The sequence below is a fragment of the Strongylocentrotus purpuratus genome, unplaced genomic scaffold (genome assembly GCF_000002235.5).
Source record: "Strongylocentrotus purpuratus isolate Spur 01 unplaced genomic scaffold, Spur_5.0 spur5_scaffold_9, whole genome shotgun sequence".
In the NCBI taxonomy this organism is placed as follows: Eukaryota; Metazoa; Echinodermata; class Echinoidea; order Camarodonta; family Strongylocentrotidae; genus Strongylocentrotus; species Strongylocentrotus purpuratus.
The window spans coordinates 32,748,932-32,776,259 of record NW_022145615.1 but is presented as its reverse complement, the minus strand read 5'-3'; the positions used below and the strand labels follow the sequence as shown (position 1 = coordinate 32,776,259).

Sequence of the window (27,328 nt, the reverse complement as noted above, 5' to 3'; positions counted from 1 at the left end):
CAGCGGGAGTCGATTCCACTTGGAACCGAGGCCGAGAGTGAGAACCGGAGTCGGTTCTCATCAACAAGGGAACCGCCCAAGCCTAGTTCGGTCCCTTGTACGTAGTATATGTACAGGCATGCAGCTCTTTTCTTCAATACTCCAGTTTGTGTACATTCTCTTTTAAATTCTACAATTTAGGTAAAGTGCATGGAAGGAAGGAAAGGAGATTGAATTAGCCTTCTTGCAGTATGGAGTTGTTTACATATTTTTATAATCAGCTTGGCAGTGCACATGACATGTACATGTGTGTAGGCCTACATATCAATTGTCGTGATCTAGAGATACTGAGCATTGAGTGAAAATGACATATTCACAGTGCATGTACAATACATGCATTGCTCTGTGATTGGTTTTCACATGTATGAATACAGTGTTGTCAATACTCTTGCGTAGTAATACACGCAGTAGCAGCAGCACCAATTGACACAAGTGCACTGCATGGCTATGATGCGTTCACGGAGCAGGAGCCTGTGAGCTAGGGACGCATGATTGATTACATTGCATCGGATTTGTGAGAATCTCATTGATGCTGACAGGATAATGGTACTGCAAACGACAGATCAGTAGAAAACTGAAGGATTCATGCATAGGCCTTGCACTCTCTCCCTCTGTCTCTGAACCCTCAATGGTTCCCTCTCATTCGGGGAACAATCGATCGCGATCATTGCTGGAATCAATGCCCTAGCTGCTGCTCAGTGACAACAACACTGTGTACTACTACGCTGGCCACAACACAACAGCCTTTGAATGGAGTCCTGTGACAGTTGAACAAACAGGCATTGTTTACAGGGCAAGTCTTTCTCTAAAGACTTGACAACAATGGTGATCACTTAAGAGGATTAATTCCAAACAGTTATACCAAACAGGTAGCTATCCATGCATGAACACTCCAAGGGGGTGAAACAGAGAGGTGAAGGATGGCTTCTCATTTGTTTCAATAATCACTGTACTTGAAACTCTTGTATCACAGGATTTCTAGTGTTTACAATACTCTGTTATAACTCTACATGTGCATTCTGAAGGATTTTAAAGCAGTGAGACAACCTGGCCCTGGAGGAAACATTCTTGCAGTGTTTGACCTAGTTATCACAAGACATGACTCTTGTGTGTTGGTGGTATCACAGATAAATTTACTTTGTATAAGAAATGTAAGACTGTGTAAGACTATTGCGATTTATTCCAGCACCATACACGTACATGTATATACACCTATATAGTTAATTCGTACATATTTCAGTAGTAATTTCTTTACACGTATTGAATATATAGGAGTTATTTGCTATGACAACCTAAAAAGCTTTGTATTTGAGTCTGTGGACGAGAGTTGATCATCTCATTTGCATGTGTACATAGGCCTACATGTTTATACATTGAGTGTTGGTCTTTCCTAATTAGCTTAGGAACGGTGCCTCACTCTTTTTTGGCAATACAGTGTACCGGGGGTATATGATATAAGGGAAAATGGTGTTTAAAGGGGCCTACTGGTACATGTAGTGGGGGAGTTTAGCATAAATTATATCCTTCCAGACACAGACAATGTTATGCAATTAGGGCGAGCATGAAATGAGTTTACACACATCAATGTTGCCAAACTTTTTGATACGTGAAGGTATAGCGTGCTGTGTATTATCGATGGTATGGTTTTCCCCCCATTTGTGAAAGTTCAGTGTGAAGGTTCAGCGTTGCATGAGCAGGTGTAGTTTGAACAGCTCTAACAGGCCAGTTTCCTACATGTAGTCTTCTCTCTGTGACTCTGTCATTTCTTATTGACTAGTCTTGTAGCCCTGTCAAATGTTATTTAAAGCAAATATTTTGTGCCCTTCTTTTATTCATACTAGATAAAGAAGAACATGGGTATCTCACTTTTATAATTCTTTATAATTTAAAGATGTTCAATCAAACAAAATATTGATATTATGATATTAGTTTTTGTGGGAATTATTCAAGAATAAACTCTTCCAATCTGAAAAATGCCATCCCTGTCTGGATATACAATGGCTTAAATCACAGGAAAGTGGCAATATTGGTGTAATCTTTCCCTAATTATTACAACATGTGCTAGGGCATGAGCCTACGCTTCAAAACGTTTCAATTGGTGGGCGCATGCAGTAGACCCTCCCGCAGTGTAATTGATGTATCAATCAAGATATGTCTTGCAGAGCGAGAGGGAGAAGGGAGCGCTTCTTGCCTGTCACAGGTGACTGCTCAGATATGAAAACAGTTACAAGACTGTGACATCATTACACAGATACCACTTCTCTCGCTACGTGTAGGCCTTCATGAACTATCAATGAGTTACAATGTTAACGGCAAGAAGCTCCATGGAGAGGGAATTATATGTAGGCCAGGACCCCGTCTTACAAAGAGTTACGACCGATTCAAACTAATCGCAAGTCCTCCAATCAGTCGCAAGTTTGCAGTCTCCTATCTCTTATGTACATAGTTACGATTGATATCAGCTCTTTGCAACATGGGCCCTGGAAAACTTGTTTGATGACATAGCCTCCTGGTATTTTGACATGAGACTATTTAGGAAATAAAGAGAACCAATATGGTTGAAGATGTTGGCATGTTGGGCAAGCTGACTAGCGCCTAATAAAATTAGGCCAAGAGCATTAGGTCAAAATAGGCTTAAACCTGGACATTTTCCATAACAAGCTGATTTTTTCAGGATAGGTCCAGGAATATGTCTAGAATAACATACTAAAAGTCCTCATAAATCCTCCTTGAGCGTTTTCCGCAATCCAAGATGGCGTCCAAAATGGCCGCCATTTCCTGAATTTCTTATAACTTTGCAACTAGATAACCCAAATACAAAATTTAAATGTCTAAATATATGTTTGTTAGCATAAGGAACTCAATAAAATACTTGTTGATAAATTTTGAAACACACAAGTAGCTATAAACCACTTTAGCCCTTCTCGAAATCCAAGATGGCGTCCAAAATGGCCGCCATTTCCTGAATTTCTTATAACTTTGCAACTAGATAACCCAAATACAAAATTTAAATGTCTAAATATATGTTTTTTAGCATGAGGAACTCAATAAAATACTTGTTGATAAATTTTGAAACACACAAGTAGCTATAAAGCACTTTAGCTCTTCCCGAAATCCAAAATGGCGCCTAAAATCGCAGCCATCATTCCTGAATTTCTTGTAATTGTGCAACTAGGTAACCCAAATACAAAATTTAAATGGTCAAATATATGTTTTTCGGCATAAGGAACTCAACCAAATACTTATTAACACATTTTGAAAAACACAAGTGGCAGTAAAACCACTTGAGCCCTTCCCGAAATCCAAAATGGCGCCCTAAATGGCCATTATTTCAAATTTTATTTCATTGTATTAAAGTAGATACGTTAATATGAATATAAACAAATGACTAGACTTGAATAGCACCATCTAAATATATATCAGTACAAAAAACTTGTCATGAAATAAATATTTCTTATGCATAAAGTTTACACACACCCACCCACACACACACACACACATGCACACATACGGCTGCTTCCATCATACTCAACGGTATCAGACCGGAAGTGTACAACCGTTACCGTGAAGAGTACTCAACATTAGAAAATGGAGACACATGAGTATACCAAGGTCGCCATAAAGCGTTTCATACATAATGTAGTGGACAGCAAAGCCAAAAGTCACACGGTTGCAAACAAAAAATGCAACTCAATAGCACATGCCATCAGCTCTGTCATAAGACCCGGGTAATTTGTGTCGCCAATATTGGTGGAATAGCTGTGTATGTACACCGGAAGTATGGTTCACGTGAACAGATATACATCTTGAGCAGCATGAGCTTTGTCTTTCATGGAGTGGTTTCAAATTCAAGAGTGGCCCACTAGCGGACACCGAGGGACAAATACGTTTTTTATAACTTCATGCCTACTTCCAAGGTATGATGAAAGTGGCCATGCAGAGAGGACGAGATTTAGAACTCTGCCCTTCTACAATCTGGACCCTTCCAATCGAGTACCTTCTCCACGGCACTATGCTTTGCACAGTCACAATGTGAAAAGCATAACTTGAGAATAATTTATGTGCAGTAAACATTTGACCAGCCCTTGTACATCACGGCAGTAGAGATTGTAGCTTCTTCTCAAGACCTAGAAAAAGTAATCGTCCATCTTGGTGGATTTTACCTCCTCGTGTCATATCTAGGCAGCATAGGCCACATCATGGATGGAAGTGGGCTTGCAGAGCTATGGGAGACAGTGTACGCCAAAGGGTCTATCATACATATGCAATCAGGTTATGTATTTTCCTAGCCTGCCCTCATTGGCGTGTAGATGGGTAAACCTGGCATCTTAGACAGCATACATAAGGACCACTCAGTGAATCTGTAAGGTGTACTTTCTTAACTAAGACAAGAAGGCGACTGATGTGCTGAGGAGGAGTGTGTCAAACAGTTAAGTCAGATCATTTCACAACTCCTTGATCAGGCAGCAGGACAAAGTAGGCCAGGGAAGCTTTGAGTGCAGTGTATCCGACAACTAAGTGTCTCTTCTGCAGTGTTTCATTCGAGCTGAAAGGACAGACTAGAAGCTCCATCTAAGCTGTGTGAATGAACTGATACTACATTTCCATGCTGCAGGACATCTTCCTTATGACAAATATGACAGGTTGTATTTACAACAGATGGAAACCCTAGAGCAAACCATGCCAGGAAATTAATATACACAATTTGCAGAAAAGGGATACTTCTCCATCTGCCGTGTGGATTTATTCTGGGGTGGAAACTCCTCTGATCAGACCATTGAACAGTTACTGATGCGGCAGCTGAAATCATCTGGAGGAATGACTCGTGGACGTGGAATCACAGACAGCACATTGGCAAAGTGGGTTTATGCACTTCCTCGCTGTGTTTCTATCTGTGATGAACTGGAACAGTTCACCGGAGTACACACTGGTACATCAGAGCAGCATAAAGACATACGGCAAAGTACCAGGTCAAGATACAATAATGATAGATGCATATTTGTTAGATGGCTGCAGGCACATCACCATTTGTTGGATATGAAACTAATTGCCTGGTCTCCTTGTCAACTGACATCGTCGCTGGCTCATCTGATCTGTCAATTGTGATTAACCTGTAGAAATCGGCCTAGTAGCGGCATCCGAAACGAATGCATGGTAGGAAGTTCACAGATATCAAGCTACATCGTAATGACAAGGTGAAGACCATTGGTGCTAATTAGAGTAAGATTTGAAAATCAGGGGACAAAGCACAGAGGTCAACCCAATGCTACTGTTTAACAGAATCACATGTGTCCTGAATAACAGCTAGCACTCAGATGGAATCGTTCTTTGCTTTAATATGAACCTACTCCCATGCACTTTCTCTTTCAAAGGTTGGGTGGTGCGGAAGCCAACAAAGAGTTATCTGGGTCTCCTGCTGAAGTCGTTCACCAAGCAATCCAACCTGCCAGAAAATGGTCTCTTTGTTTTAGATGGTGGTCACCTACTACAATCAGTTGTTTGGTCATATATTTCATACATCATTAAGCATTATGGAGCTCATTTGACGGTGGCGTTCGATGGAAATGGAATTGCAAGTTGACAAAGGTAGCTAAGCAGAGACGAATAGCCCAGAAATATACCTCTATATCTGATTATAATATGCCAACAACCTTAACCCAAGCAGCTTTCCTAGCCAACAGCAACAATAAGATGAGACTTATACAAACTCTTCGTGACAAAATGCTCATGGCTGGTACATTATGTATCAAGCAGGCAGAAGCGGATGCCACCATCCTGATTGTCTCCACAGCACTAGCAGTAGCAGAGTCAGAACAGGTGCAGATGTTGTCGTTGGTACGAACACAGACTTACTAGTCATGCTGTAGGTGCTCGGGCAACCACTTCCACAGATATGCACATGCTACGCCGCAGTAATCCTGTCGCGACCTTCAACATTCATAAAATTCAGCATGCTATAGAGGATACTAGAAATTACCTGATGTTTCTTCAAGCAGTGATGTGATACGGCCTCTGCAATCTACTGTCAGGACAAGCGTAAAGCTTTCGATATTGTCCACAAGAAACGGGACTATGACTTGCTTGATGCATTCACAGACAGTGGAAACACACATGCAAGGGGAAAAGAGCCGGGGAAGCCTTCATTCTTAAGTTTTATGGGGCCAGCAATTTTTAATCTCTTGATGACTACCGTCACATTGCATACAAATGGGCAATCGGTCGCAGTTCTCTGAGTTCATCTTTTCAGTTAGAAAGTCTACCTCCAACAAGTGCTCAACAGTGCAGCAAAGCAACATTCATACCACACCTGTATACAGTCATCATGTATAAAACGCTTTAGCGACCTTGGTACTAATGTGTCTCCATCTCTTCACTGTTGAATACTGTCAGTCTGATATCGTTGAGAATGATGGAAGCAGCCATATGTGTGTGAGTGTGTGTGGGTGGGTGTGTGTGTACTTTATTCATAATTTTTGTAATGCCAAGTTTTTTGTACTGATATGTATCTAAATGGTGCTATTCTGGTCTAGACATTTGATTATATTCATAAGGTATCTACTTTAATACAGTGAGATAAATTTAAAATAATAAATGGCCATTTCGGATTTTGGGAAGGGCTCAAGTTGTTTTATTGCTACTTGTGTGTTTCAAAATTTATTGATAAGTATTTGGTTGAGTTGCTTATGCTGAAAAACATATATTTGGACATTTAAATTTTGTATTTTGGTTATCTAGTTGCTAAGTTATAAGAAATTCAGGAAATGGCGGCCATTTTGGACGCCATCTTGGATTTCGGGAAGGGCTAAAGTGGTTTATAGCTACTTGTGTGTTTCAAAATTTATCAACAAGTATTTTATTGAGTTCCTTATGCTAACAAACATATATTTAGACATTTAAATTTTGTATTTGGGTTATCTAGTTGCAAAGTTATAAGAAATTCAGGAAATGGCGGCCATTTTGGACGCCATCTTGGATTGCGGAAAACGCTCAAGGAGGATTTATGAGGACTTTTAGTATGTTATTCTAGACATATTCCTGGACCTATTCTGAAAAAATCAGCTTGTTATGGAAAATGTCCATGTTAAAACTAATGCTCTTGGCCTAAATTGATAATCATTCATTTAAATGTGAATGTTTGATGCATGAAGGCCTACATGTGCATTAAATGTAGACCTGTGTTTGGGATAACTAGATTTATAGCAAGGTACTTTATTGTTCTAAATTGTTTATTATGATGTTGTGAATAATGACATTTGCCTTTCTTTTTCCTCTCTCCACTTGCAGAAAAGTCTATCAAACATGGTGAAGACATAGTCAACGATTCGCTTTCTGCAGCCTTTGTGCCCATTTTTCCGTGAATCACAGGAAACTTCTACCTGCTACCCGCTTTCCTAAGATCAGTAGGTTCAAGCTGATAACGTCTTGAATGTTCACACCAGATTTGAGGAATACCGAGGAAAAGTAAACCCGCAGCACCGGTCGTAGTTGACTGGAATAAAGGATTTAACCGAGCGAGAACCCACGGACGGACCGACCCCCGGCTACCACCGCTAGCACTGGCTGGACTTCTGAAAGCAACCAGCATGGGTCGCAAGAAGATTCAGATTTCAAGAATCAATGATGAGAGGAATAGACAGGTGGGTGACATCCTACACTCATGCTAGTCTCAACATAGAGACCTTGGCCTTTGTGTGGGAATACGGGTCACTGTGGGGAAGTGTTGTCCTGATGTGTTTTATGCTCAAGACTTCATAAATCTTGTAAATGTTTTATGAGTCTTTGAGCGTGGAAAAACATTACCAAGATCTATTGCAGATGTAGACTACGAAATGTGTGGCTCATATAGATATATTTTTACCCAAGAGCTAGACTCGCATTCATGGCAAATAATAAGGGAGAGAAAGAAGGGAAAATAAAGAATAAAGTACATGTTCAGCTTTAGAGAGAGAGAGAGAGGGAGAGAGAGGGAGAGAGACGAGGATGGCGAAAGAGAGTGTCATTGATTCAGAGAGAATAAATACTAATCTTGATTGGAAACAGATTCAGACTCAATAGGATTCCCATTTAGGCATACGTTTAACTGTCTGAAACAGGGACTAAAAAATTGCTAATTAAATCTCGCCATTATGGGGCTCATCACGGGATAACTGACCAGACAAATGACAAACACATTTCAACGCAATGCGCAGGATATACATTGTGTGCTGTGTAATCTTTCAAAATATACAGAATATGGAGTGCTGTTAGATTAGAATTACAATGGAGCACGTGCTCAGAGAAACATGTGATATTGATCGTAAGCCTGGAATTACATTAAAAAGAAGAGATTGGCATGAGCAAGTTATGATGAAAAAGAGAAAAACGTGACCTGATGACCCGTGATGTATATACAATGTGGAAAAACTGCAGTAATGGGTGGAGAGGCAGTTAGTAGCCTTAGGAGGAAAATCAAGTACCCCTTATGACAACCCGTTTATCTTAAAAGCAATTCCAGTTAAAGGGGAAATTTGTTCTAATGTTGAGTTGATTTTAATGAAAGCAGAAAAATGAGATGAACAGGTCACTAGAAGTTTAAGGAATATCCAAGAAAGGATAAGAACGGATGGTTTTTAAAAGTTGTACTTGATCAAATGCGAATTAAAAACTTTGTTATTTACCTTGCGATTTCTCTCCCATAGGTTTTGTACTAAAATATAATTTTCATTATCTTGGTTGTTGGAGGAATAGATCACAGAGGGGTGTATACAAATATGTGTCCAATGATATATCAAAGGCATAGGCATAATGAAATGTTTTTTACATGGAGATAATTGAAATTTATAAGACATAACTAATGGGAGAGTGTTCACATGATAAATCAGGGTTGCTAATTTGTGCATGATCAAACTCAAAGGCCCGAATTCACAAAGCAAGGTTTGAGCTCAGACCAAGGTTTGAGCTCAAACCTCCCTTTGTTTCGCCAAACCTCCTTTTGTTATTTACAAACCTGGTTTATAATTAACAAAAGGAGGTTTGGCGAAACAAAAGGAGGTTTGAGCTCAAACCTTGGTCTGAGCTCAAACCTTGCTTTGTGAATTCGGGCCAAAAACTTCAGAATCACCTTTTCTTTATATTTTCTGTGTACTTTAACTTGCCAGTATCTGTTTTTTCCTGTTATTTAAAGAAATAAAAAATTATCGAGCCCACTTGATACTTCAGTGGATTTCCCCTTTAATGTTTTGACAGGGTAGTCTTTATGGAAATATGAAGTAGCCTCCCCCAAATGCCCTCATTGTTCTGCTTAGATGGTTATACAATTTTAAACCAAAATGTATGTCTTGCTGTGTATTTCATGCAGTGATATGATAAGAACCGTTGTCAAGCTGCACTACATGAAGGGATTCAGTAGAAAATGTTGCTTGCCTTTCATTTAAATAGCAATAGGACAAGCAAAATATTAAATTTTGATTTTGCATAGTGCAGATTGGTCTTGCCTTATCTGGCTATGTACATGTAAGCCCAAAACACCAGAGCACAGGGAAGCCTTCTCAGCTCCAGTGCAGAGACTAGGCGGGTGTTTTGATAAATTTATTCCACTATTGATGCACAATTAACATCTCCGGCCCCATTGAAACACCCCATTCTATGGCCGTTAAGTGAAATTGATGTGTTGTGCCCCCCAGTAGTATCGGCTCCCTCGTGACGTCACTGGAAACGTGATAGCCTGTTTACCAGTACACATCTGAGTTTTGGGGATGGATTTCTCGCTTTTGGACCCAAATATCGTATAGCAGACAGACAAGGGAAGCCTGGCGATATCAAAGTCTTGTTTCTCCTCCTTTTGTTTCATCCCTCCACACAATTCAATACCTGTTGTGGAACCCGGAATCTGTGTTGACAAGTTGGGGTCACTGTAGATCTGGGGATTCTATTTAAATGAAAGACGTTAAGAAACGGGTGGGAGGAAGACTGCTGCATCATGTATCATGGCAGCAGTATGAATGATGCAGCTTGTATTCTATTTTGGTAATCATTTTGATAAGGATACTTTTGAAATGTCAATTTCCTAGAGGATTGATGAGTTCAAACACGTAGATCAATGGGACTCTTACCAGGTATTCAAGATGCCTTCCTAAATCAAATATTTCTGTTTTCTAGCCTTTCCCATTTTTGTGTGTGGATGTGGTAAAAGAAAGGTATAATAGTTATAATACAAGATTCATTGAGAATGTGAGATCATTTCTTCCTCTGTCAGATAAAACTGAAAAAGGCAAATAGAATTTCCAGATGAGGACAGTAAATATCTATATTTGCATAAGTCCTGAATTTTTCATTACAATTTCTGCATTGTATTTTATCATTTTGTCTCTTTCCTCTCTTCCGCCCTTATGTGATGCTTGATATTTATATAGCACTTCATATATTATTTCTAATCACTTTACAATAGATAGCAACTCATTTGTTTCCCTTTTTTTTCTTCCAACTTTCGCTCCCTTTCTTGTACAATGATTATCTCCACTATGCAGGTAACGTTCACAAAACGCAAGTTTGGTCTCATGAAGAAGGCCTATGAACTGAGTGTCCTGTGCGACTGTGAGATAGCCCTCATTATCTTCAACAGTGGGAACAAGCTCTTCCAGTATGCCAGCACAGACATGGATAAGGTGCTACTCAAGTACACAGAGTACAGTGAGCCTCATGAAAGCAGGACCAACTCAGACATCATTGAGGTGAGATTTAAAACACTTTGTTTAAAGCTTCGTTGACACTTGACACTGTAAATGGCTGAAAAGGATTTTTTTTTTTTTGGTTGCAGCAAAATGGAATAACAGTGTGTTTCACATTTTAGTATTCTACAACACACAGATAAGTGAGTAAGCTTAGGCATGCATCTACTTTTTTCATTGTCGTGTGTAAAAATATTTTGAAAGCTATTATTAACTATGGTTTGGGGTTTCTGTGAGTTACATTTTTGTGAATATACATGTATATGCAAAGTTAATTGTAAAAATCAACAAGTTTGAACCCATTTACAGTAGATCATATACATGTTCGAAAGCCGTAGGCCTATTCAGTGGTAATGAGGACTGGTTAGCCAAGCAGTTCCAGCATGTGCGGTCAAAAAGCATTATTATAATACAGCATTTCTGTCATGTTGCTAAGCATGAGGCATTCAGAGCCTTGTAAGTTGCTCCTCTTTAACTCTATGCAAATGTAAAGAAGAAAACAATGTCGCTTTAGAGCCAGAAGGGCATTAACTCTTTTCTGTACATGGATGTTAATGTACTTCTTAGCTCTCAGCAGATGATAGCGTATCGCTACATGTTATTGGTCTTGTGGCATGATTAGGAGAATTCACCTCATTCTTCTCCAGATAAACACCTGCTAAGCACTCCAGATGGGATGATTTGCGTCACCCCGAGAGATGAGATAAGAATACAGTAGCTCACTCCTTAAAAACATTATCTGCCGACCGGCGAATTTTTTTTCCGTACTCGAGAGGGCAAATACCCCATGTGCGCATGCGCGTGGACTTGTGATTTCTCTGCTACTTCCCATACGAAATGTACATGTATTCGCATCTACTGTGCACGATTCGCGTTCTACGAGTAAACGATGGCATAGTAGTCTTCAAACACAGACTCTGATTTGCCAGTTTGACAAAACAATTACGCATATATCGTGCGTAGCAATAGTACTAGTATTCAAGTCTGAGTAGTTGTATGATTCAGACATTTTAGTGCTTACAGAAATGCATCCCAAATTGAATAGCATGGTATAGTAGTCTGCAAGCACAGACGCTAATCGGACAGTTTGACAACATAGTGTCTTGAGTAGTGCTTTATATTCAAATATGTGTAGTTTTATGATTCAGACCCTACTGGTGCGTGTATTGGAAAGGCATCTCAACTTGCAGAGTGGCATAGTAGTCTGCAAGCACAGACGCTAATATGACCTCATGGTGTGTGGGTTTGTTCAGAGCCAGAAGGGCATTCGTTGTGTTAAGAGTTAACATCCTTCTGGCTCTCAGCAGACCATGATTATAAATAAAAGTAATACAGAGAGTGCGAGCATACTGGAGGGAGGGCTAGAGAGAGAGAGAGAGAGAGAAAGAGAGAGAGATATGGAGAGAGAGAGAGAGAGAGAGAAAGAGTGTGAGAGAGCAGTGGCACAATACATAGGCCTACCATGGGGTCTGGAATCATTAAACTACACAAACTTGCATAAAATCACTACTCATCAATACACAATATATTATTATGTCCTTGCAGACTACTATACTACACTCTACACATTGAGATGCATTTCTAACGCACGCACCAGTAGGGTCTGAATCATACATCTACGCAGACTTGAATAAAGTACTTCTCAGCACACTACTAGTATGTTGTCAAACTGTCAGATTAGCGTCTGTGCTTGCAGACTACTATACCATTCTATACAAGTTGGCGACTTGAATAAAGTACTTCTCAGCACACTACTAGTATGTTGTCAAACTGTCAGATTAGCGTCTGTGCTTGCAGACTACTATACCATTCTATACAAGTTGCAATGTATTTCCATATGCACTACTGGGTCTGAATCATACAACTACACAGACTTGAATAAGCACATCGCGACACATACGCATATTGATTTGTCAAACTGGCAAATCAGAGTCTGTGTTTGAAGACTACTATGCCATCGTTTACTCGTAGAACGCGAATCGTGCACAGTACATGCGAATACATGTACATTTCGTATGGGAAGTAGCAGAGAAATCATAAGTCCACGCGCATGCGCACATGGGATTTTTGCTCTCTCGAGTACGGAAAAAAAATTCGCTGCCAGCCAGGGTATTTTGCATGATACTATTTGGTGTGGACATGAGATGAATGATTCGGGACCCTGATATCGGAATCAGAGTAGATCTGGTGTTATTACAGTACGTGTCAGCATGCCTAAAGTGAATGTTCCCAGTGATGCTCTTGTAAAAATTCTTGTAGAAATTCTACATTTGGTTTCATCTATATTGGAATAGCGACGAGACAAAAGACAATGAAAATTGCAGTTTTTGTAAGGCATCATTGCTAGAAGAATAGTTTGCAGAAAACACATTTAAAGATATTTGTTAGCTGTGCATTATAGCCATTGGAAACTCTACATGAATTCTGGATACCGGTAAGCAAAAAGGAAATTATATGAAATCCATAATTTTCTCTTCAGAAACAGACTCTCTCCCACCTTTCCAATGAATCTAATGTCTTCACATAAAACTCTTTCAAGTTTCAATCTGTTGAAATAACTTGTCAGGACATAAAAAAATAGCGGCTTGTATTTCGCAAGATTTATATGGTTTCCATATCACCTTTAGACTGTAGGTGAAATGTTTAAACTAAACAAGCTTATTTGCAAAGAGCTGTATTCACTAACTCAACCATCTCTTTAAAAACTGAAACCTATCAAGCCATTCATATATCAGACGCACGCATAGACGATCTCGACAAGTGCAGTGGCGTAGGTGCTCATTAAATCGCTGTGGAAACCACACGGCTAGATCATTAGACGGCATCATTAGGCATCCTAACCACACTCTGTTCTCACGTCACCAGTCCTCGCTCTGTTTACTGGCACTGCTCTCAGATAAGTAGGGAGATTAAACCCGATGGGAATGGACCTGGCTGCAGACCAGGGGCCTGTTTCACAAAGCCTTTTTTGACAAAGATCAGTGACAAATCTGCTGATAACCAATCAGAAGCAAGGATTTTGATAGCTTATAACACAAACCTGTCATTTGTCACTGATGACAAGTTTTGTGAAACACCCCCCTGTTCTCTAACACGCAGTTGGTGTTTGAAGAATGGTTGGAATACCAAATCTCTCTACCAATCTGCCAGGAATGATGATGGGCCCATGCTATGCATATATTCACAAGTCACTATGACGTATAGTTGTCACCTAAAAGGCAGTGATGGTCTGCTCGCTCCTTAAAGTTTCATGCACACAATCCCACACCCACACGCAGATAAACACTCATTGTCCCAGGCACTCGAGGGAGCAATTTGTCTGCTTGTCCGCAACTTAAATAATGGCCTTTCAAGTAATAAACCTCATTGTTATATTGAACATAACATGAGAGTTATTATCATTACACCTTTAGAAGATGTTTATTTTTATTGAAGATTAGTGAGAAGACATGATGTTTTGTATTTTCTTTAAATTGGGATGTTGGAAAGCATAAATATTCTTGTTCACTTTATTAGAATGGGGGAAAATGGCTACTTCTTTTGTTGACTGATGTATCTTCTTTGCTTAACTTTTCTTCAGTAATTCATGTGAAATGTGGATTTTCTGAAATGCTTCTTACTTTGAAGTATTGAGATCTATATATTTTATCATTAGCATTTATATTAAAGGCATCGTTTAACAATGTTAAACCTGAGATGCATGGCCCTACGTGTTATCAGTGTCTGTGCTATGGTGTAATATTGAAGCCCTAAAAAAAATTGCACTTCAAAATGATCATGAAGTGCCTCTAAAAAGTAAAAATCTTTGAGTGACCAGTTTTTACCATACTCATTTCCCCCAATAGAGTAATGAAAACCGTTAAAAAAGGGCAAAATTTGATTTCGATTTCCAGTCATAAATATCTTGATAATGAGAAAGGCGATCGGCTTGTAAAAGTCAGGAGGTTCCTGACTGACCTAAAGGTTTTAATTATTGTAGCATGAGCTAAATCCAGGATTTCGTTTCAGAATCTGAGGCAAAGTTACCCAATCCCTTTAAGCATTTAATAGTCACCTTTTTCAATTATACAATAAGTTTGAGACTAGATTGGTCAAGCTCAGTAATTTCAAACAGATTTAAAAACAAAAAACTTTCCAACTACCATACTGAACAGGAAGATCCACTTAATTAATTTATAAACAAGCAAAATGACAGAAACGTGAAAATGGAGATTGCTGAAGTCAAAATAATTCTGTCTCCTCCTTTTCTTTTGTATGTGTGTGTGTGTGTGTGTGTGTGTGGGTGGGGGTGGGGGGTTGGGTTGTAGGTGTCGGGGAACTGATTATGTGTTTTAGTTCAGTTATGTCATTACCAGTTGCTCAAGCAAGCAAGTGTCAAATGATTAGTTGCCCCTCCCTTTCACGACTTAAAACAGTGAAAGGACAATGTTCTATAGATGCTAGTGACTGACTGACTGCGTAGCCTGCCTGTATGAAGGGGGTCATGTGACACTGGGGGTGCAAAGCTTGCTGAACCCCCTCCTCCTTTGTAGTTACCATGCAGTGAGAGTGAGTGAGTGAGTCAGAGTGGTACAGTCTCTCTGCACAGGAAGCGTGTGATCGGCCTGCCACTAGCTGGCAAAAGCCCTCATGAGGCAAACCCACTAGGGGGAAAACAACAGCAGATCATACGCCATGTACTGTTCCATGTAGGCCCTAATGTTACAATTTGGGAGCTTTGATTGTCGATTTGATGCCAATTTTCACCTGTACCCTTCGTATTTGTTCCCCTTGAGATTTCTCTTGACAAGGTCAAAATACATTTTGTGACACTTTTCTCGCTTTTATAAATTGCGTGTACAGTATTTACAATCTATACAAAAGCTTAGTTCAGACTATTTAGTATTTACCTGTAAAATTCATGTCTTTTCCTTTCTCATTTTGTGTGGGTATCAAAGAATACATTCAATATTCTGTTAGCACATGTCGATGGTGTACACAATTTCACAATCTTCCAGTTGGGCAATAAACATGGTCTTGCAGTGTATTCATGGTAATATGTGACAATTAGCACATTTTTAAACAAAATTTCCTGTTGGCGTTATAACGGAGGCTCCTTTGCAATGAAAACAAAGTGAATTCTACTTACACTAGGGGTATTAATATTCCTAGAATCATTGACAACTATCATAACTAAGAAGAGTACATTCTGAAAGAAACATGAAATGCCTGTTGAGAGCCAGATGAGAATGAATTCTCAGCATTTGTTTACACAGTTGAACTAGCATTTTATCTTTCTAAAATAGAATTACAGGCTCAATTTCTACAGCAAAATTTCAGTAGCATTATTTGTACCTAAAGACTGTTGCAAATGGCTTTTAAATGTAGCCTAGTAGTTCTTCTAGAGCCATGTACAATGTAACAATGTAATGTAGCCTAGTAGTGCTTGTGATGAAGACTATTTGCTGGCAGCATAAGACCATGATGTAAACAGTATAATATCCACGTGAGTTTGAGCAGTTGAAGGAGGAAGGAAGAAAGGAAGGAAGGCTTCACACACCTCTATTCTTTTGTTGACATTTGTCTGCGGGACAAGTGTGAACACTCCCGAAATTCTCAAGCAACCTCATGAAGAAAAAAAAAGTTTACAGTTAAAAAGGAATCCAGCAAGGATACATGCCGGTCTCTATTTGAAGGTTGACGGTTGATGCAAACTGTTCATACACAATAGGGATTTATTTGTGTATTATGTAGTCTCATAATTTGAAAATGAGTGTGAATTAGCATATTTTGATTTATTTTACACATGTAAGATTAATCATGATAATTTGTATGCTTTTTCAAGTTATGACAAAACATAAACCATGCTTTACTTAGTAATATCAAAGGTCTTCCACACTGTGATGAATGAATGAATGTTAGTGTTACCGGTCCAATCATGAGCAGGTGCCCTGTCCCCCTTCCCTACCATCATGTTCCTACCCACCCCACCCCAGCCCCACCCCTCTTGATACCGGTACTCCTGGGTAAACTCTCTTTTTATGTCATTGCTGGCAGCTGGAAGGTGCACCATGGATCATCAGGATGCCATAAAATTAGCAGGAAATAGTGCGCTGGCCTGCCCTCTGTCACACACCCTCTCTACCCCTCTTTCACTCCGCCTCTACCCCTCCCACCCGGGTTGACTTATCTGTGACACCACTAACCTGTATAGTCTACAGCTTTCCATTCTACACTTATCAAACTCAAACAAACAAAAAACAAACAAAAAACATCCGTGTAAAAGAAAGGAGAACAGTACGTCCATCGACACTTTATTTTTCTATCCTCACATTCCTTTATTTCATTTAAACATGAAATTTAAAATTCTGTGTTCTACTGATGTACGCTTTACTTTATGATCTTCATTATTAGAGGATTGATGACGGTATGCAACACTTTGGGAATTGTTTTTAAATTTATCGGAAAAAGAACATACAAACTACTTTTAAGTAATATGATTGCTAAAATGTACATGCTGATGTTGAAGTAACAAAGGAAATTATAGGGATAATAATACTTTTAAGGTTTTTGCCTGTCACAGACCCATTATCCAAATTACAAGTTTGATGAAAGTTCAAGAAAAATGTCATGTGGAAGAGCTGTGAATGGGGAGATAGATAAGAGTGAGAATGAGAGAGAATAGAAGGAGTGGGGTGAAGATTTGTAAAAATGCCTTGTTGGAAGTAGAGAAAGTGTAGCTTTATTTGATAATCTGCTTGTTATAGAGGAAATTTGCAAATTGGGTTGCCTGGCAACCAGTGATCATGTTTGTCAAGGACAGCAGGTGATGTGGAAGCCAAAGACCCTCCCACCCCTTAGACTCATGAATCATGCATGAGATCCTCTCCCTCTGTCTTCTCCCCTACTGTGTCGTCCCCCTACCCCCTGCCCCCTGCCTGACAGATACAGCACAGTACACGTGTCACCCCCAGATAAGGCTGGCTGGCAGGCTAACAGCACAGCTTGTGTCCCATCTCACAGCTAGCTAGCTGCCTGACTATACCCCTCTGCGCCCTATATCGTGTCACATTAATATGACGCTAATTAAACACTACCTTTGTATCCATGCCTCTTTGTGCCCTATGTCCTTGCCTTATCATTTGCTTCATCTGTCTTCTCGTATCATCCTGATAGTTTAAGAAGGCAAAGTACAATACATGTATGAAATGAATCTTAAAGGCCATGTGTTACTTTGATTGATTCAATTTATCTTTGAAATATTATTTAATGTTCAGAATTGAAAATTTTTCCTAGGGGAAAGGTTTGGAGTATACATGTAGTTTGAATTGATTTCCTGAAGTTAAAACCACAGTTATTAAAACCACAGTTAATAAAACTGTTCAAAATCATTTACATTTAGAATTAATTCATACATCTGGTATGGTATAAAGAGAATGTTCTTCTCAAGACTAGTAGGAAAGTTTGTTCATATTAGGTTCTGTCACCCCAAATAAATAAAGACAATTAAGGATGCATTTTGTCTTAGTACGGAAACTTGTCCGTATCCTCACATTAAGTGACAAAGCAACTGAAAAAGGAAAACAGTTGTCTACGTCACTTCAGTAGTTGCTAGTGTGCTAGGCCAACATAATCCTCGTTTGAATAGGTTTGGTGGGTTGATGTGTGTGATGAATAGACCGCTAATCTACTGACATACAACAGAAGTTTGTATGCGATAAAAAAAGAGGCATCACATGCTCCTAACAATCGGAGATCAAAGTCTGTACTTTGATCCTTCAGTTTGTAGTACCAGTTTGGGCTTGATTTGTACTACTACTAACTTGTTCAGGTCTGTACTGCATGCATGCATTCATTTAAGCCCCATATGTGTAGTTGTGATGCTGCATTTGTTTAAACCCCAATCACACTGAGGCCAGCACCAGGCCCACAATATACTGAAGGAAGATTTCATTACCCCTTATAGCCAAGAACTTCATTGTTTATAGTTGGATATTGGTCTGTTGTAGTTGGTCTGATGGTGTGACTATGGTACTAGTAGTTTTTTGTCCCTTTCTTTGAAATAGAGAAGCCTTGCTTGCCCTACTTGAATGTGAAAGAGTGAAACAAGTGTGCTTCTATGGTATGCTTTGTCAAAGAAAGAAACAATACACAAAAGCATTGCCAATTTGTTGGATATTGGGTTTAGCGATGCTATCAGCCGTAGCATTGGGTATCACTTGATCTGCTGCAGTGATAATCAGTATTCACTGCATTGTCCCAGACATCTGCAATCAACACGATCAACTTGTGAAACTTGATCACCACCAGACTACGTTTCATATATCCTGAATTTCAAGAATACATTACCATGGTATACACTACCACTCGTCCGGTTATCAAATGAATCAGTGGCATTAAGCTTATTGTAAACAATGGACCTTTATATCAGTAATTCCGAGTTGAGGGATTTATTAGTTCACATATTATTTGGCCATGTTGCCCATGTTCTATTTATTATTGTTACTTTTAATTGTTAAATATTGTGTTGTTACTATAAAAAAAAAAAAAAAAAAAAAATATTTAGTCTTTAAACATAACAGGTACCATCATTATCAAGTTTCTTACTATGGGATACATTTTTTAAAGAAATTTAGTAGTGGAACAAGTATTATCAATTTAAGTTAACATTTCACTTGTTCATATTTGACATTTCTGTCCAAAGTTGGTGGCACAAAAGGGTTATATAATTACAATGTAAAGCAGTAGCTACATACTGCACTTAAGTTCACCTGGATGCTCTTTAATAGCAAAGAGAATAAGGTAATCAATTCTTGTACACCTACACTCCCAAATTCCTTACTCCTACCTACCTAATCCTATCCTAGCCCAGGTACATTGAACCCTATTCCTCAATATTAGCTTGGAAGTGTGCTCTTAACCAAATTCATTTTCAAGACGTCCCCAAGAAACTCTCTCAGCTCAGGCCGCCAACACACCCAGAAGTACATTCAACTGCGTAGCTATGACGTTCGGCCTGATCTTACCACAAAACCACGGCCCCTTACCTGTCTTGCACATCAGTGCCTGACTGTGTACATGTTCTAAGACATGACGACCTAGTGGTTGGAGGATGGTTTACACCCCCCTCCTCCCCCCCCCCCCCCCCCCCCCCCCCATTGAGTGGTTAATGAAGGAAGTCTGGACATATCTTCCTGAAAAGGAAGAGGAAGAAAAAGCCTTTGGCAGTAGATGTTTCTAGTAATATATGCCCTTCAAAGATTAAGAAAGTTCCATTGCCTATATGTACTGTACATACATGTACAGAGCTGCCAACCATTCCGTTTTTGCCGGAATTACTCCAATTTTTTCCTCCAAATTACGGTATTACGTTTTTTCTTCATAAAATATGTTTTTCTTTATTTATTTATTTTTTAACATACCGCACGTCGAACAACTGCCCTAAAATGGTGATTTTATCACAAATTCAACAGAAAACTAAATTTAAAACATAATTGAAAAGAAAAATATTCTCAAAAAGAATGAAATGCGGATAATACCAAAAATAACCACCCAAAAAAATTCCTGATTGTATGGAAAAAACAGCATGATGAATGAACATTTCTGCATTAGAAGTGTGTCGTTTCGTTTTTATGAATTTCTTTTTTTTGCTTGAAATTCCTTTTTTTTTTGCCATCACGATTCCCTTTTTTGGTCCCACAAGGTTGGCAGCTCTGCATGTACTCATGACTGCTTTAGTTCATAGGGTCTGTTTACCAAAAAGAAAAGCTTACGGTATATGGTTTTTCAATCTGCTATTCATGCAATGGACCGAGGCCTCAAACATTGTTCTTAGACATGTTTAGGAACACTGAATACTGTTGAAACAGTTTATTTGGACCAACCTAGAACTATTATTTGATTATTTTAGCACATACATGTATATCTGAGAAGCAGTATCTGTTGACATGTGGAGAATAGCGGTAAGATCAGGCTAATGTTGTTTTTATTGAAAGGAAAGACTGCGGTCCAAGTACTCTTTCCTCAGGAAGTCATGGACTGAAAACAAACCTTATGTATTCCCAAACCCATCCTGCTCAAGATGGAAAAACTTGCCCAGTAGTAGAGGTATATTTACATTACGTCCAAGTACGAGGCCGTATTTTCATTCATTTTTTTTACACAGCTCATTTGCACTAGTTTGTGCATAGTACCTAAACTCCTTCGTAGCACACAATACAGGGTAGGTTAGTACAGAGCCATAGTGCAGCAATCTTCTCAAACACTTCACAAAATGTACTGCAAGATCATTCTTTCTTCTCTTTGGAATAATTATAATATTGAACATGTTAAGATGATTTTGGTATAAAAATATTTGAAAATTTAAGTTTTAGTATCAATAAATACAAAATGTATTGATTTGTTGAACTGCTCTTCTACAAAATGTTCATTTCAACCACAATTCTTTCATACATCTTGACACACCTAGTATTTATTTTGGATAGGTGTATTTGCAATTGACCAACCAGTACATTTTGATAAAAAGGTGTTTGGTTTCCAGGTGTAGATCTAAAGAGGCCTTCAGATTTGATTCATTGCCTTTTTACAAGTAAGCCAATGATTTATTGAAATCCAACAGAAGAACCTGGTACTCATGAATGAGGGGGCAAAGGGGGAAAAGCACCAAAACAAACATTATTGCATGATGTGGGTAAATGTGGTTTATTTGATTTACTTTGTGTTATGAATAATCATTAGAGAAGGTTCCCAGTTTGCTGAACATGGTTGTGATATTTGCATAAAGTCGACATTGCTTTATTATGCTGCAGTGTGCGACTAATAGAACAGCACACATGGATATCCATTTAAAGCTATGGAGTACCCTTGACATGAAATTGAGATTGTAATGTGGCACAATATATCAGGAAGAATCAACTAGAATCTGTTTTCATGATTGATTTGTTATTCATATTTTATGGTAGTAGCCTTGTGATTAATGTTCATGCTGTGCGGGTACACTATCGAGTTCATTATCAGTTTTTATTTATTAGTGGATCTTATTTTACAATAGGATTTTTCTTTCAAGGAATGATCCTATAACATGTACAAATGTTTTGCAGTTGATACACTTTTTTGGGTGATCTTTTTCACCATTTACATAATGAGACACCCCCCCCCCCCCCCCGTACTATTTAATGGGACTGCATATAAGGCTTGCTGATTTATACTGGTACACCTGTACCCGGGACTATTTGATGCCTGCATAAGGCCTACTGGTTTAAAATTCATCTCATTAAGTTTGATTTTACAGGTTTGCACTCATAATTTATATGTTTGCAAGATGACATTTATATGCTACAATATATATATATACCGGTACCTGTACATGGGGACAAGGGGTATAGTCAAACTGAAATATATATTTGTCATCCAATGACCTGCCCCTTACAAAAACATCTGTGTCAGGTTACTTAAAAAATGCTATGTGCCATTATAGATGACCATTTTATTGTTATTATTTGTGTAAACCTTTTTGGAAATTAAGTATGCATACAAGCAGGATAAATCTTGATGAATAGAATTATGGGTAAAAAATTAGCCAGAGAGCAGACAGCATGGGGGCAAAGGTTTATCTGATTGTATTAAGCTAAGCTTGAGCCATTGAGGATCTGACCAAGCCAAGCAAGTACTGCTACGTACGTACTTGATTCTCTTTCACACTCTGCCAACGGGCTCTTGGGAAGGGAACTGGTGTTTGAATAATTCACTGACGTCAGTTATGCAGGTTAGGGTTCACTGCATCTTCCCGATGTGTTTGGCATCAACATAATCTACAAAAACATCTTTTTTCTTCTTCTTCTTCTTTTAAATGCTGAAAATGCCTAGAGAAAATCCTTGAAGAGTAGAATTTAAAATGGACATTTTAATTGCTATGTTACGGTCATGCTCCTTAAAAAGATTATGAGTCTTACCCCACCTGTGTGTCTTTTTGAACATTTAAAATTGGATTTTTTTGGGGGGGGGGATTTTTTCAACAGAATACTTTCTTGTTTTTAAAATGATTTCAGTACAGCTGAAAGGCTTCTGTTGATTCATAAATTGTATTCAAGACTGTTTAGCTACACACAGAAATACATACAATTATAGATTCATCAACACATTTTAACTAATTTCACAACCCCATCAAGACTGAGTGCATTCATACAGGGCAGGGGCCCGCGCTAGTAGCATCGTTATTTGCTTCAATGAGTTACCCACTTTGTAGCAAATGGAGTGTGAGGTTATGTTCAGGTTGTTTGTGAGACAAGCAGCTAGCATCCAAGAGTTTTACACCTCATTTGGGTTTCAAGTCTGCATTTAATATGCCGTGGCCTTGGGTTAGCGTTGCCAGAAATCAGAAATAAGGGATCCTACAAGGTGTGTGTGCAGGCTGTATGCCTACTGAAATAAGGGAAAGAAGGATAGGGTAGGATATACCATTGGAGCTTCTTTCAAAGGGGATATATACTCATACTCATTCTATCAATCTAGATAAATTATGAAATGTGATTGTTAGTGTAATTGATGAGAAATAGCAGTAATCATGAATCATACTAATCAGGCCTGATAATTTCCTGATTTTTCCCCGATCCCGATCCCCCCTCCCCCCCCCCCCCCATCCCCCGATTTTCCCCTTATTTTCTCTAATTTTCCCAATTTTCTAACTCAAAAGGGGGTTAGGTGCCATATTCCCCCCCCCCACCGATCCTCTTTTATTTTTTTTACTCAAGGGGGGGGGGGGGGGGCGTGGTTTTTTTGTGCTCACTATCACCCCTGCCTAATTGAATGGACCCTTAATCTTGATGATGTTCATCCATGATACATGTAAATTTAAATCATCACATTGCGTTAGAGGTATATTTTGGTGACTATACTCCATATTTATATGAAGATAGAGTTTCTTATGAACTTAGTGCAGTTTTTGTATTGTTTGTGTTTTGGTTCCCCATGTACCATTCAATATAGAAAGATGTGAAGGCCTTGTGAAAATGTCTGATACACATGTATCTGACTGCACTGAGCATGGCAAGCATTGCAGGAAGCCGTGCTTATAAACAGGAACAGAGAGAGCTAGCTAGGACAGGGTTGGTTGGCCTAGCAATTGACACAGTTCACATGAGCTTTGAAGATTAAAACCCTTATAATTCCATTCATAGCATTTTTCTATTAATGAACTCCATGTATGCTAGTTTCACTTTCCCTACGCCACTTGCCTTGCAATGAGCTAATTTGACATTTTCCTTCCTCAAAAATAGGTTGTGTACTCAACGGTTTCCTTCCTTCCGTGTACTCGTATTGTTACAAAAATAAACCACACTATACTCACACAATGTTAAATGATATGGGTACTTGTTGGCATACAGTTATGTGCACATTACTATAATGATGGGATATTCATTGATGCTGATCACCTATGTAGGACAACATTACTATACAATATAAATTTCAGGATATAGAATGAATGACATTTTTAATTTGATTATCATATACAAATTAAATTTAACTATTTATTGTTTAATTTAGAAGAGAGTGATTTACTACAAGTAATATAGTAGTAGATAGACTTTCATGGTATGCCTTTTTGATTGTGTATTTACTACGTAGGTCTAGAAAGTATCACACTGTGATAAAGCTTTGTGTTTAATGGGGAGGGCACAAACATGATTCAAGAGTTTATGCTCTGATTCTCTTGTTTGGCTTTCTTTCTGCATGACCAGTACACAATAGCGCAGGAATTCATATCATGAACTCTGTGATATCACCAAGAATGACTGACCGAGTGGCTGTGCACTATGTGACGTGACGTGGAGCCAAAAAGACAATGGTCAGGCCCTCTGCTGTTTTTCGTTAGAAATGGTAAAACCAAGTTGAAGCCATCCTACATTTACCAGAAAAAAAGATGATGTTCCCACCCATCTGAGAATGGTCCATTGTTGAACGTAGCCCAGGGGGTCCCTTTGGGGGGCACCCACAGGGTTAGTGACCCATGCAGGTTCTACAAAGCGCTCCTATGGTGCGTAGCCAGTAATGCAAATTGGGCAGGCATGTTGCCTAGTTAAATATAATTTCAGTCAAACTATTTTGGGCATGGTATTGAACTTGAAGGTTACAGATGTCTGACTGTGTTTGGGGTGGGTGTACTGCCGGTTGGCTGTGTGTTGCCAGAACAACTTCATAGAAACCCACCATTATGATTAATCAAGCCAGGGAGTTTTTTTCTGAGCAATCCACTTTTTCTGGCTAAATTTCCTTCCGCATGGCCTCTTTTCCTTTGTTGTTCTTGTCTGTCTCTTAACCATAGTTTGACCTCATTTTAATATCTCCTCAGAGTCTTTTATTTTCTTCTTGTGAGTTTTTTTAAACATTTTATTTTTGACTCTTGCCCGTTTTTATTTAAAATATTGTAGACATTATTGACTGCAAATTGAGATTTTTTTCTTTTCGGCTGATGATCTATAATATTGGATTGAACTAAAGTCAGTCATTACCATAATTCATTCCTTTTTAAATGCACCAAACACAAAGGAATTTCAAAAGTATACATGTAGATCCCATGCAAAGAGTTTAAGAACAACAAAAAATCATTAATGATTAATTTTTATCATTTCATTCAAATATTCATAAAAGTTTAGGTTAGTAACCTGTATGCAGTATTTTTTTTCTGGTTTCTTTGCTAGCAATTAGGGTTTGTTATTGTACAAAAGTGACGTACAGTAACTCTGCATATGAAAATATTGTTGATGTATAAATACACATAAAAAGTAAGTCTTCAATTGCAAATATTTTACTTCAACATGAAATACAGTGAAAACAGTTAAAAAGCCTCACAAAAGTTTGAAGCCATAGACAAAGAATGAAACATCACATAATTAATAAACTTAAAGAATACAAAAAGATAAAAAGTATTTTTAAAAAATAAGAGAACAATGTTATTTCCTAATGTATTCTTTATTTCTATTACAAAAAAAGAATCAAGGTTTAGAAAAAGCCAAACAAATTTTTGACCATTTTGAACTTCTTTTTCTCGTATGGCTTCCGTTATTTCTCAAATGTCTTCTAGCAATCATATGTTGCTATGCTGGGATACGGAGCATATATGCGTTGTATGTCTGTGATTCATATCATAACATCCTGTCTCAATATGCATTGTATGGATGGACTGTAGACAAATCTTGCTACGTTCGTTCACTGTGTAGTACATATTAAATGCCTCTTAAAGGGATAGATCAAGAGCCTCTCATAAGTTCCTCCATCTTCACAAAGTAATTACATCTAGAAGATGAGCTTGATTGATCATGCATAATGCGTATACATATGAACTGAAATGATGTCTTTGTGATAACTGTTGTAACTGACATGAAAATGGTGATGCATGCTGATTGCATTATGCAGAGATGATGGAGTAGAGGTGTGCTTAATTGGTTGAATGTAATGTTATTAAATTATATTATTTCACAACAAAGAGATCGCATTATCGCAGCACAAAATGCTGCACAGTTCTCACGATTATATATATTTTAAAAGGTATTTTCTGGGGCACCTGGTAAACGAAACAAATAAATACTGTACATTTTATTTTTAAAATCATGACAAGAGAAAGATCAACAAATATTTGATATAATGTAGAATAAAAAAATATATGCTTCATAGTATTTCATGTTACAATTTGGGTTATTTGCTTTTAAGATTTTTAAGTACCGGTAAACAATAATTGTGAAAGTCATGTTGTAATTAGGTGGTCATATAAATATTGATCTTCATATATAATTTAGATCTAATAATCCCTATAGTATACCATAGTCACACTATTTGATTAACATTTTTATCTTTAATTCAATATTTGTTCAAAAACTAAATATAACCCATAGTTGCTCAAAATAGAATTGCGGTCCTTACATTGATAATGCATATCATCATGTACATAGTAATGCTGATATGGAAAGGAAACTTAAGGTAGAGAAACAACAACATTGGCAGAGTATTTGCTTATTGGATTTGTTCTGTAACATTTCCCTCCAGTTGACTTGTGGAATTGTTTTTACGTGATAAAAGTCTGTCTGCCATAGATCTATCAATGTACCCCTTCACATGCTGCCTACAGAGTAATCAAACAGCCGTATCTGAACGGGCTAGAGGCTCGTTTACGCGAAAGATAATCTCGACTGTGTGCTTGTGATATCTTGTGACAACTGTTAAAGCGGTTAAGTGTCGAATGGGAGCCCAGCGTTTTCATTACAAATGTGACTTCCGTTACATTGTGGCGGATAAAGTTCTTGAGTTGTTGCTGAATCACTCGTTTGCGCAGCCAAACGTGACACAGTCAATTAATGAGTTAGCGGTGTGGTGCACCGTCCCAGGAAATGCCATTACTGTGAAGCGCCCCCGATGCCAGGTTTGGCAGCATGGCAGGAAAGTAGTCTTGACCCGAGATTTCACTTGTCAAGAATATTCTGAATAAAACATTTTACGCCCTCGATCAAAATTTAGAGGAAGGAGGGCTGGCTCTTGAGGTGCTCTGAAGGGGGTGAATGAAAGAAACAACAACACTACCATAAGAGAGGAAGTATAGCAAATATACTGACAAA

At 38.4% G+C, this 27,328-nt stretch overlaps 1 protein-coding gene across 2 annotated transcripts in view; it reads left to right on the top strand.

The window, feature by feature from the left end:
* Positions 1-891: 891 nt before the first annotated feature.
* LOC591326 (myocyte-specific enhancer factor 2C) overlaps positions 892-27,328 on the top strand; it is a 47,452-nt gene continuing 21,015 nt past the window's right edge. For both annotated transcript variants that reach the window (XM_030976472.1, XM_030976471.1), the window contains exons 1-3: positions 892-1,190; positions 7,324-7,676; positions 10,545-10,748. In XM_030976472.1, the coding sequence (XP_030832332.1) occupies positions 7,623-7,676; positions 10,545-10,748 (258 nt within the window). In that variant the 5' untranslated portion in view covers positions 892-1,190; positions 7,324-7,622. The remainder of the gene's footprint in view (positions 1,191-7,323; positions 7,677-10,544; positions 10,749-27,328) is intronic.